Here is a 13,377-nt window from a genome sequence, read left to right on the forward strand (position 1 = left end):
GGGATTCAGGCAAGTGGTAAATTGTTTCCAAAATTGGCTTGGTGAATGGAGACAGAGGGTAGAGGGTGGTTTTAGTGATTGGAAGCCTGTGACTAGTGGTGCTCCACAGAGATTGGTGTTGGGACCCCTGGTGTTTATAATCTAGTTGAAAGATTTGGATGTGGCTATAGGAGGCATGATCAGTAAGTTCGCAGAAGACACTAAGATTGGTGGAGCTATTGATGGTGCTCTTTGGCTATAGGGCGATATTGGTGTTGGTGAAAAGGGATGAAAAATGGCAGATGAAGTTTAATCCTGAGCGATGCAAGGTGATGCACTTTGTGAGTACCAATGAGACTAGGACATCCACCATGAATGGTAGGGTCCAAGGGAGTATTGACAAACAGAGGGATCTTGATGTAGAAGTCCAAAGGTCCTTGAAGATGGCAGCACAGGCAGAAAAAGGGGTTAATCAGGCATATGTGATACCTACCACCATTATTCGGGGAATTGAGTGCAAGAGCAGGGATGTTGTGTTTCAACTTTATAAAATGTAGGTCAGAGCTCGGCTGGAGTACTGCATGCAGTTCTAGTCACCACACTACAGGAAGTATGTGACAGCGCAGGAGAGAGTGCAGAGGAGATTCACCAGAATGTTGCCCAGGATGGAGCATTTCAGTCATAAGAGATTGGAGAGGCTAGGTCTGTCCTCCCTGGAGCAAAGGCTGTTAAGAAGGGACAGGAACAGGCCCTTCAGCCCACAATGTTGTGCCAAACTAATTAGGCTAATGACACCTAATCCCTTCCGCCTGCACAAGGTCCATATCCCTCAATTCACTGCATATTTATATGCCGTAGAGCCTTCTAAATGCCTCTATCATATCTGCCTCCACCACCACCCCTTGCAGCACATTCCAGGCACCCACCATTCTCTGTGTAAAAAACTTGCCCTGCACATCTCCTTTGAACTTTTCCCCCTCACCTTAAATGCATGCCCTGTAGTACTGAGTTGTATATATGAGGATGGTCCTGACGCAGGTTTTGACCTGAAATGTCAACAATTCCTTCCCCCCACAGATGCTACTCATCCCTCAGAGTCACTCCAGCAGATTGTTTGCTGCTTAGAAGGGAGTAGTCCAGTTAGCAGGGAAAATGTTATACATGATGTAGATAATCACAATCTCTAAACCTGGTAACATTTCCTCCTTTAAATAATTTGAAGAGATACTTTTCAATGCCATACTTTGACAATGTAAACTGCAGTTTATTTTAGCATATCTTCATTAGATTAATTACCACATTAAAACTGTTTCAAGTTTGCATTATTCCAAAATTGTACACTTATTCACTATCCGTTAATTACACAATCTGACAATACACATTTAGTTCATAGAATTAGATTGAGGATGGTAGAATTGGGATTACTGAGCTCAGATGTCAATCCACATCCAATCCTCCTTTAGGATCACTTGGAGGCATTTCTTCATCTTTTGATGATCTGGAATGTCTTACATTAAGACAACGAAAAGATTTCTTCAAAACATTTTTAAACGCTGAACTCGAAAAGTAGTAAATAACTGGATCCATCACACTGTTGAAGTATGTTATGAACAACGTATTATGGAAAATATCAACTGCAGTGACGTATGACCTGCAGTCTGTTGCAATTCGTAGCTTTGTAATTAAGACCGCGACTACAGCAACATTGGTGGGCAAGAAACAAAGTACGAAAACTGTTGCCACAGCGATCACAAGCTTCACTGCTCGTTTGTATTTAGTCCTTATTTCAGTTTCCATCTGTTTTAACCTCCAGATGATACTGGAGGTGGAAAACATTATAACTGAAAATGGTAAAATAAACTTGAAAACAATAAAAACAGTATATGTCCAGATTGCTGTGGGACCTAGTCGATGGTTTATCTTGAAGGGTTCACAGTTTGTCACGTTGTTGTGCTTGAAGTCATGTCTTTCTATCAACAAGTGCAAACAAATAGCCACGGCAACAACCCACAGGGCGCCTGCTATCTTCACCGCACACCTTGTAGGTATTTTGTTAATTTTATGGAGAGGATGAACCACCTTAAAATAGCGATCGATCGCTATAACCATAAGGAAGATGATGCTGCCGACCCGGTTTAAGGAAATCATAAATACCTTCAGGCGACATGGAACATCACCATAAACCCAGTCCTTCTCACGGACAAAGTAATCGGCTCGAAATGGTAGACAGCAAATTAGCATACTGTCCGCAATCGCCAGGTTCAATGAATACACGGTATTTGGTGTCCAGGATTTTACATGAAAACAGAAGATCCACAAAGCAGTCGCATTCCCAATGAATCCCAGGACAAAAGTTATGATGATCACTGGAGGGTTGTAGGATGAATCGATGTCTTCAGCCGAGCAAACCTGCGTCACGTTGCCCATTGTATGCGGTGCTGCAGTAAATTCAGTCAAAGAGTGAGTTAGTTATGTGAAGCATGAAGAACCTTATATCAAGTTCTTCCACTGCTGCTTTATCGTAGCTGATGGGCGGGGTCATAATAGCACACTGAAAAGATTGTATCATAAAAATATCGATACAATATCACTGGAGTCAGAAATAGACATTTAGAGCAAAAACACCCAAACTCTTCTGCATGCTTACTCAAAATATATTGTCCGTCAGGATCCTTTGTTTTCAGAAGCTTAAGGTCCAGAAGTTAAAATTGCGTGATTCCGTTGATTCTTCATCAAGTACCTTCAACCCCCTTGATAAAATGGACTTGTGATTCCGAACATTGTTCTATTTAAGCATAAACTGCCAGTAGCAGTAGATGTGACATAAAGTGAAGTCAATGAAAATGAGGTACTGGAGTGTACATTCTTCCTCTGAAGACCACATGGAACTGAAAGGTCCACGATCCCCTCGCCTGGTGCCAGGGAACGACTCAGAAGAAAACAAAGACAACCAGGCTGCTTGTAACTGAATGACTCGGAAATATTCGACAGCCGATAGAAAATCAAGGTTCTATTCCAGAATTGCCATCTACTGATCTGGAAAAGAGATAGAAGTTAATTTCATAAACATATTAAATATGAACTAATTTGACGGAATATTAAACGTTTTGTAAATGCAGCCCTCCCCGCGGAGGTGGGCTCCGACCTGTTGTACTCAGGCAGCCGGGGGCTGAGCTGAAACCATGAAAACGGGACACTGCTGGAGAAACACAAACATCACAGGGTCACCCGCCCGCCTGCCAACCCGGTCCCGTGTGTGCTGAGCCAGCGCCAACCTTGCGGTTGAGGCACTGTCTGCCACAGCGGGTGGCTCCAAGTAAGTACTACAGTTGCATATTTGAAGTTACACTGCGCCGCCCAACATTGACCTGACCACTTGAAGGAGTGGCCTGCGCTGGCATCTTTGGTGGTTTGATTCCAACCAGCGGGGAAAAGACCGAGGCCAGAATAAGGTGGGAGAGAAGGGGTGGGCCCCTCCAACCACAGCCTCCAACCTGATAGTGCCCCGACCCCGCATCCCTTCTATCTCTTACCCAAGACCCACAAACAGGACTGTCCTGGTAAGCCCATTGTTTCTGCCTGCTCTGAATCTATCTCCTCATACCTCAACTCTGTCCCGTCTCCCCTTGTCCACCATTCCCTGCCCCCCACCATCTCACCTTCACTATGGATGTCCGGTCTTTATATACCTCCAGCCTCCAACAGGAAGGTCTTAAAGCCTTTCTACAGTCATTTCTGCAGCTGCAACAAGATCCCACCACCAGTAGCATCTTCTCCTCCCCACCCCTTTCTGTCTTCCACAGGGACCACTCCCTAGGACTCCCCAGCCCACTCATCCCTCCCCACCCACCCTTCCGTGACCCCGGCACTTTCCCTGTTCACCTCCTCCCTCAACACCATCCAGGGACCTAAACAGCCCGTCCAGGGGAGGCAAGGATCCACGTGCACCTCCGCCAATCTCATCTACTACATTTGGTGCTCCCGATGTGGCCTCCTTTACTTCGGTGAGGCCTGAGTACCGACCAGGTGATCAGTTTGCAGAGCACCTGCGTTCTGTCCACAATGGCCATCTCAAGCTCCCGGTCGCATGCCCATTTTATTCCCCTTCCCATTCCCACACTGACCTGTCCATCCTCAGCCTGCTCCACTGCCAGGGTGGGGCCCAACGCAAACTAGAGGAACAACCCTCATATTCCGCCTGGGCAGTCTACAACCTACTGGTATGAACATTGGACATCCCAATTTCAGGTAAGTCTCACCTCTGGTGTCCCCTTCCCCCCTTCCTTCTGATCCTCCTCTGGTCCCCCTATTTTTGTCCCCTTCCACATACCACCCCTCCAGCCCCTCATCACCCATGTTCATCCCCCTCCCCTTCCTGGTTCCCCGGTTCCATCAACCTACTACCCACACATTTCACCCATTTTCTCTTCCACCCCCCCACCCACCAACCCACCCGTTCCCCATCTGCTTCTGGCTCTGGTTCTATCTGCCTTTCACCTCTCCCCTAATGGTTCCCATTACCACCTTCCTTACTCATCAGATTCCATCTCCGGTAGCCCTTGTGTTCCTGCTGATCACCCTCCCAGCTGTCTCCACCTTCACCTCCCCTCCCCCCACCTCGCTCCATCTGCCTCTTGTTTTTGTCGGCCCCCCCCCCATCTATCATCCACCTACCTCTGTCTCCCAACATCCCACCTCCTCCTCCCCTACCTAGATCAAGCTGCCCATCGTCCTTCACCCACTCCCCCCACCTTGGTCCACCGATAATCTACAAGCTGTAAATGTGCACCTCTTCATTTCCCAACCCTTTCCTCATCACAACCTCACCCTTGTGCTAGCTTCCATTCATGTACCTAAAATGCATAACTTGGCCAAGCAATGGGGAAGACCAAGGCAATGTCCCAACTAATCCCCAACAAAGAAGACACACTGAGATAGGTATTCCCTATGGACTTCAGTGCTGAAGAAGATTCCATTCTCTCCCTATTTCCAGCCTTGCCAAAACTGTTTTCCCAATGCCACCTTTCATACCAGTGCTTCTGACATGCTTTTCTTCCCTACCTCACAGTTAACTGGGCTCTGACTATACTTCTTTCATTTCCTAGACTTCCACTATCAACATTCTTCTCACTGCTAGATCCCAGATGGGATTCTTGTCGTGATTTCCATCCCTCACATTTCAAATTCAATACATTTTCCCTTGAAGTATTGTCAGTCACTCTTCCATCTCCATTAATTCTCAATATCCTCTCTATGACACCTCCCTCTTCACCTACAAAACATGTAAAACACTGGTACTTCAGCATCATTACCACCCCAAGATCGGCCATTGCTGTTTTAGCTTTAGCCAAAGTTCAAAGAAGTCTGGTGCTTCACACTAGAGGTTAAGTGAGCCTGTACCATGTGACCAAGTTTTTGGAGCTTGTTCGTTTTTCGTTTAAAAAATTGTAATGGGAACTTAAAAGTCGGACTATATAAAAACTACTTAAGATCTCATGATTACCTAGAATTATCATTTTGTGCTTGGTATTTGCTTTTATAACAGAGAGGTACAGTGACAATTCATCCAAGTTATTCATTAATGTTACCTTCCGTCAGTTTGCTGATGATTGAGAGAAAACTGATGGAAGAGTAATTGTCTGGATTGCACTTTTTTATGTACAGATCAGGTTCAAAAACACCCTCTGGATACACAGAGGAAAGGCAGTGAGAAGAAATAGTTGCACAGGGCAGTCAAGCCTCAAATGTAGTGCCACAGAAGTTTAATTGACCTTACAGTACTGGTCATGTTCAGATAATGCTCAACGAAATGGTAGCTCCCATTTGCCCTCAAGTACCTTCAATCAATCACAACTCTTTTCTAATATATACTTCACACTGGTCAAAGCTCTCACAAAGCTCTGTTACTACCCTTGCTGTCATATTATTCAGCTTCTATGCACTGACAGCTGTTAAGCTATGATAGCCACATCACCCAAACATTTTGCATGATCCTTACTGACATACTCCACTCAGTCTTACAAGTGTCAAAAGTTTCTGTTGGCCCACAGAAGATATGCTAACCCTATGGATTTCTGCTCAGTCAACCTACAGGCCTGTGTAGCCATCACAATAATTGACAGCTTCCTAGTCACATTTTGTTCCAGATGGTGCATGAAAGTTCCCAAAGGATCTACAAGACTACTCGTTAGTACACATATAGAATAGTACTGCAGCTCACCCATGGAGATGCACTGAAGAAACATTCATACATTGTTTGGGTATCTATGGTGTCGACAGCCATTGTCCCTGGATGACCACCTATCATAACGATGTCCACGTAATGACCACAGTGCCGTACGACAAATTTACCAATAATTTTCGGGGCTGCCTGGTTAGTCCTGAGGACCATCCCTCCACTGCCACTTTCCACCACAACAGGACTGACCTTCCCTGCATTTCAGGTCCTGATGATCCAAGGATTTCCAGCCTTTATCAGTTCCTGTGATCACATGACACAAAGAAGGAGGAGCCACCATTACCATCATTTTATGGCTTGCAAGTGTCTATGTTTCTCTGTTCTCTGTACTCCCCAGGACCCTGACAATATGGTTCATCTTTGGGAACACATCCACTCATTCTATATAAAGGCAAATGGCTGAATCCGCTCACATCTCTCTGACATATCCATCACTGCCACTCTGCCATCCACACTAGTGTACTTATACAACCCTGTTCCTTCTCTTCGTCACACTGAATCATTATCCCACTACTCCCTGTAGCAGGAACATCCTATCATCAACACTAATGCAGTGTTTATGGGGCCTTGCAAAGGCAAATAACATAGGTAGAGTTAGCAACAGAACATTCTTTACTGAAGCAAGCAACTCTCAAGAGCAGTGGCTAGTACAATGTATTAAAATTATACCACATGGTACACTCAGTCATAAATCCTTAGACTATTCACACTGCATCTATGGCTTGCAGGTAATGCATGTAAGCATGTAAGAATGGAATGGCAGTTATCATGGGGGACTTTAACTTGCACATAGATTGGGCAAATCAAGTTGGTCGAACTATCCATGATACCTTTCCTGAACAGCATGTTACTGAACCTACAAGGGAACATGCTGTCTTAGATCTGGTCCTGCGCAATAAGACAGGTAAAATTAATGATCTTATAGTTAGGGATCCTCTTGGAATGAGTGATCACAGTATGACTGAATTTCTCATACAAATGGAGGGTGCAATAGTTCGATCTGAAACCAGTGTATTATTGCCTAATCAAGGGAGACTACAACGGGATGAGGGAGTAGTTGGTTAGTGTAGATTGGGAACACAGGCTATATGGTGGGACAGTTGAGGAACACTGAAAGACATTCAAAGAGATTTTTCACGGTGCTCAACAAAAGTATATTCCAGTTAAAAACAAGAACAGTAAGGGTGGGAGAGCCAGCCTTGGATAAATAAGGAAATAAACAAAGGCATCAAACTAAAAGCTTATGCATACAAAGTTGCCAAGAGTAGTGGGAAAATGGAAGATTGGGAAAACTTTAAAAAGCAACAAAGAACCACTAAGTAAGCAATAAAGAAAGGGAAGATAGATTATGAAAGTAAACGAGCACAAAATATAAAAACAGATAGTAAAAGATTTTATCATTATATAAAGCAGAAAAAGGTGGCTAAAGTGAATGTAGGTCCCTTGGAAGACAAGAAGGGGGAATTAATATTGAGTAATGTGGAAATGGCCAAGGCTTTGCAAGACTATTTTGTGTTGGTCTTCATGGTGGAGGACATGTTTAACATGCCAAAGAGAGATATTATGGATGCAATGGGAGGTGAGGACCTTGATACAATCACTATCCCTAAAGAGGTAGTGCTGAGCAAACTAGTGGGCCTAAAGGTAGATAAGTCCCCAGGTTCGATGGAATGCATCCCAGGTATTGAGAGAAATGACAGAAGTTATAGTAGAGGCGTTTGTGATAATTTACCAAAATTCTCTGGATTCTAGGCAGGTCCAGGTGGATTGGAAGACAGCGAGTGTCACACCACTGTTTAAAAAAGGATGTAGGCAGAAGGCAGGTAACTATAGGCTAGTTAGCTTGATGTCTGTAGTCAGGAAAATGCTTGAAGCTATCATTAAGGAAGAAATAGTGAGACATCTCAATAGAAATGGTTCCATCAGGCAGACGCAGCATGGATTCAGGAAGGGCAAGTCCTGTTTGACAAACTTACTGGAGTCCTTTGAGGCTATAATGAGCGCAGTGGATAGAGGGGAACGGATGGGTGTTGTATACTTGGATTTCCAGAAGGTATTCGATAAGGTGTCACATAAAAGACTTACCCACAAGATAAGGATGTATAGAGTTGGGGGTAATGTATTAGCATGGATAGAGGATTGGTTAGCCAATAGAAAGCAGAGGGTTGAGAGAAATGGGTATTTCTCTGGCTTGCAATCAGTGGTGAGCGAGGTGCTGCAGGGGTTGGTGCTGGGCCCTGCAACTGTTCACAATATACATTAACGATTTGGAAGAGGGGACAAAGGGTAACGTATCCAAGTTTGCTGATGACACTAAGTTGTGTGGAAAAGCAAATTGTGCAGAGGATGCAGAGAGTCTGAAGAGAGATATAGATAGGTTAAGTGAGTGGGCAAGGATCTGGCAGATGGAGTACAATGTTGGTAAATGTGAGGTCATCGACTTTGGAAGGAAAAATAGAAGATCAGATTATTATTTAAATGGTGAAAGATTGTAGCATGCTGTTGTGAAGAGGGATTTGGGAGTGCTTGTGAATGAAAAGCAAAGGGTTGGTTTGCAGGTGCAACAGGCTATTGAGTAGGCAAATGGAATGTTGGTCTTCATTGCTAGAGGGATTGAATTTGAGAGCAGGGAGGTTACGCTGCAACTGTACAGGGTACTGGTGAGGCCGCACCTGGAGTATCGCGTGCAGTTCTGGTCTCCTTACTTGAGAAGAGATATACTGGCTTTGGAGGCGGTGCAGAGGAGGTTCACCAGGTTGATTCCAGAGATGAGGGGGGTTAGCCTATGAGGAGAGATCGAGTCACCAGGGACTATATTCACTGAAATTCAGAAGAATGAGAGGGGATCTTATAGAAACATAAAATTATGAAAGGGATAGATAAGATAGAGGCAGGAAAGTTGTTTCCACTGGTAGGTGAGGCTAGAACTAGGGGATGTAGCCTCAAGATTCGGGGGAGTAGATTTAGACTGGAGATGAGGATGAACTGCTTTTCCCAGAGAGTAATGAATCTGTGGAGTTATTTGCTCAAGGAAGTAGCAGAAGCTACCTCATTAAATATATTTAAGACAGAGTTAGATAGGTTTTTGCACAGTAGGGGAGTTAGGGGTTATGGGGAAAAGGCAAGTAGGTCCATGGCCAGATTAGCCATGATTTTATTGAATGGCGGTGCTGGCTCGACAGGCCAGATGGTCTACTCCTGCTCCTATTTCTTATGTTCTTATCTAGCAGCATATTTGTGTGTGCTAACAGGAAGGCATGGAGAAAGAAAGGATTTACACTTTTATCTTAATTTTCACCTTCAGTATGTTCCAAATAGCTTGACTTTTATTTACTTTAATTACTTTTGAAATATCATGAATATTGTCCAGTTATTTACTGTTCATGACTGTTGTAAAGGAACATCAGAACCAATTTTACACAAGGTTGAGGTACCCTTGAAACTCCAAGTTGAAACCTTTTAGTCTGGTATTCCGTGGTCTGGCAACTCCCATGTTCCAGCATGTTTTGAGCTGCAGTATCGATCTATTCTAATTAACTAATTCTAACTAAAGTCTAAAATTAACTAAGATCTGTACTAATCTGTAGCTAATTAACCTACCAGTACAACTTTTGTGATCTTAACCAACAGCGCTGCTGACTTACTAAAACATTAGGTTGCGGACAGTTCTCAGAACCCCTACGTGACCTGGGGAATGTCCATACTTAAAAAAGAACCATCCTCCTGCTCAGAGGAAGATGATTGGGGACAATTTCTGTGGCCTGGATCTTCTGAGGTCCAGCACCAGTTGGGACCCAAGGGGGTTGGACTACAGAGTTCCAACCTGTAGCTATTTTCCTTTGGGTAGTGTTTTGGGGATAATTATTCATGAGATCATTGATAGAATTACTCTGCTCTTCTTGACCAAGTGTCTTTTACCATCACCTGGGAGGGCAAACATGATGCTAGCTTCAGTCTCACCTCCTTCACTTCTGTTCTAAAGTATCAGCCTAGGTTAAGTGGACATGGAAGACTAGCCTTGAAGATTAGGTCACATGGATTTAGGGAGAACTAGCTAAGTGGATACATAATTGGTTTGAAGGTAGAAAGCAAAAAGTAATGGTGGAAGGTTGTCTTTTGGACTGGAGGCCTGTGACTAGTGGTGTGCCATAGGGATTGGTGCTGGACCCATTGTTGTTTTTTATTCATACCAACGATTTGGATGAGAATGTACAAGGCATGGTTAGTAAGATGTGCTGACTACTCCTAATCACAGGTAATGACATGAAAATAGGTGGTGTTGTAGAGAGTAAAGAAGGTTATGGAAAATTACAGAGGGATCATGATCAGCTAGGTAAGTGGGCTGAGGAATGTCAAATGGTGCTCAACTCAGATAAGTGCAAGGTGTTGCACTTTGGGAAGTTAAACCATGATAAGACTTTCACAGTGAATGGTAGGGCCCTGGGGAGTGTTGTAGAACAGAGGGGCCTAGGAGTACAAGCACATAGGGCCCTGAAAGTGGAATCACAGGTAGACAGGGTGGTGAAGAAGGCATTTGGCAGGCTGGCCTTCATCAGTCAGGGCACTGAGTATAAGAGCTGGGACATTATGTTGCAGTTGTACAAGACATTGGTGAGGCCGCACCTGGAGTATTGTGTATAGTTTTGGTTACCTTGTTATAAGAAAGACATCATTAAGCTGGAAAGAGTGCAAAGATGATTTATGAGAATTTTGCTAGGATTCAAGGGCTTTGGGTATAGGGAGAAGTTGGGCAGGCAAGGACTTTATTCCTTGGAGCATAGAAGACTGGGTGACCTTATAGAGGTGTATAAAATCATGAGGGGCATAGATTGCGCACAGTCTTTTCCCTAGGAAAAGGGAATCAAAAACTAGCAGACATAAGTTTAAGGTGAGAGAAGAAAGATTTTAAAGGGACATGAAAGACAACTTCTTCACACAGAGTGTGGTGTGTATATGGAACTCTATGTTATAGAAGTTCATCTTGATCCTTAGATCAGAATCAGATTTATTATCACTGACATACATGGTGAAATTTGTTGTTTTGTGGCAGCAGTACAGTGCAATACATAAAAATTACTATAAGTTACCAAAAAAAAATACAATAGTGCAAAAGAGGAAGAACAAGGTAGATTTCATGGGTTCACAGACCGTTCAGAAATCTGATGGCGAAGGGGAAGAAACTGTTCCTGAAATGTTGAGTGTGCATCTTCAGGCTCCTGTACCTCCTCCCTGATGGTAGTAATGAGAAGAGGGCATGTCCTGGATGGTGAGGGTCCTTAATGATGGATGACGCCATCCTGAGGCACCGCCTCTTAAAGATGTCCTTGATGGTGGTGAGGGTTATGCCCGTGATGGAGCTGGCTGAGTCTGCAACCCTCTGCAGCCTCTTTCAATCCTGCACATTGGAACCTCCATACCAGGCATTGATGCAACCAGTCAGAATGCTCTCCACTGAACATACATAGAAATTTGCAAGAGTCTTTAGTGACATACCAAATCTCCTCAAATTCCTAATGAAGTAGAATGCATTATCTTCTGAATCATAAGAATCATTGCCCAATTGACTCAAAGCTGACACCACTTGAGACAAAATACTTTGGCAGACATTCTGTGTCCCAAAAGCTTCTATTAAGTTTCCTTCTACTTCATGTTTGCCCACCCTGACATTGTTCTCTCTGGGCTGCTTTGGAAATTTTGCCAATGGGTTGAAATGTTTTGAAAAACATTCCAAATGTTGCAAAAATTTATACCTTATTGCAGCTACCAAAGTAAATTTTTTCATTTCACTGTAACTGCCTGCATTTCATTACACTTCACCAATATATATGAAATTTTCTGTTTCCATCACCAGCCTGTTCTCCAACCATCCAAATACAAGAAATCGTAGATTCATGCAGCATGGAAAAAGGCCCTTCAGTGAGTCTGCACTGACCATCAAGCACCCATTTACACTAATCCTATTTTATTCTCCCCAACTTCCCCCAAGTTCTACCACTCACCTACAAGCTAGCAGCAATTTACAATCTCTGTTTTAGGAGTCTGTGAATAATGTAGCCTTCCCCACATAGCAGACTGAACATAATTGGGGACTCAGTGTGGGGACGTTGGCCTGGGAGAGGATACTGATGTTGATTCACTTGCCTTTTAGGTGGATGTGGAGGATTTTGTGGACATAGAGTTGGTGGTATATTTCCAGTGTCTTGACATGCGCACTGTAGGTAATCCAGGTCATGGAAGTATATTGGAGAGCAGGAGACCATGAGCTTTGTGCCAAGATTGAGGTCTTGATCCTCAAGTACTCTTTTCCTCAATCCACCAAAGACTGCACTGGCGCATTGAAATAAGTGGTGAAGCTTCCAGAGTTCGGGTCTGTGCACAGATGGCTGTACCATGTTGGTTCCAAGTTAAAGTGTGCTGAAGGTGTTCACTAATTCCACAGGGAGAATCATTAAGGGTCGGACTAGCTCATTCTTTATGGCAAAGCTCACACTGTCTCACAAGGTAGGAGGCTTAGGGATTGAGTCCAGAAACTAAATAGCTTGTGTTCAGTGACAGGAATATATGGGCTGGAATCAGTAGAGGAAGATTCGACATTGAGACTGAGAGCTTCAGGTATGAGATTCCTGGGGATTAGGGTGAAAAGTTTGGTGTCAGGTCCAGGGGACATTAGGGACAGGGGAAGGAAACAACAGCAATGTTTCCCTATGATGGGTTCAGGTAGAATCCTCTACTCACCCTGGATCACGTTAGGTTCTTGTTGATCTTGAATTAGGTTCTTGTTGGTTTTGATTGTCATCAGGCCAAACAAATCTTGGAAAAGTGGTTTGAAATTGGCGTCAACATGCAGAAGGTCTAATATCTGCTTAGATGTAGGCAAAAGGTGCAGAATTTTTCTTTTAATTAACATGGCGGGCATGGACTTCTGGCCAGAAGTACCCATGCCCTTCATGCCCACTATATTGGAGGTCAAATAACACCCAAAAATCATCTACTTTGTGAACAAATTGCCAAAACTATATTAATTATACAAGCATCCATCCTGTAAAGTATGTTGAAGGTTTCAATGTAAACAGTTTCCAAGAAAACATCAAGAACACAAAGTCAATGCATTTGAACAGTATTAATAACATGAATTCCTGATCAACGTGAAAGAGATGACT

The 13,377-nt window shown here is 43.7% G+C and overlaps 1 protein-coding gene across 1 annotated transcript; it reads right to left on the bottom strand.

Moving 5' to 3' along the window:
• Positions 1 to 1,179: 1,179 nt before the first annotated feature.
• LOC127579430 (hydroxycarboxylic acid receptor 2-like) lies at positions 1,180 to 2,694 on the bottom strand. The gene has a single exon (XM_052032237.1). The coding sequence runs from the start codon at positions 2,404 to 2,406 to the stop codon at positions 1,417 to 1,419; it is 990 nt and encodes a 329-aa protein (XP_051888197.1). The 5' UTR covers positions 2,407 to 2,694; the 3' UTR covers positions 1,180 to 1,416.
• Between the last annotated feature and the right edge of the window lie 10,683 nt (positions 2,695 to 13,377).

This window comes from Pristis pectinata, chromosome 17 (genome assembly GCF_009764475.1).
Source record: "Pristis pectinata isolate sPriPec2 chromosome 17, sPriPec2.1.pri, whole genome shotgun sequence".
NCBI lineage: Eukaryota > Metazoa > Chordata > Chondrichthyes > Rhinopristiformes > Pristidae > Pristis > Pristis pectinata.

Bases quoted from the DNA above. Each gene is read 5' to 3' on its own strand.
- LOC127579430 (XM_052032237.1), bottom strand. From the start codon at position 2,406: ATGGGCAACGTGACGCAGGTTTGCTCGGCTGAAGACATCGATTCATCC.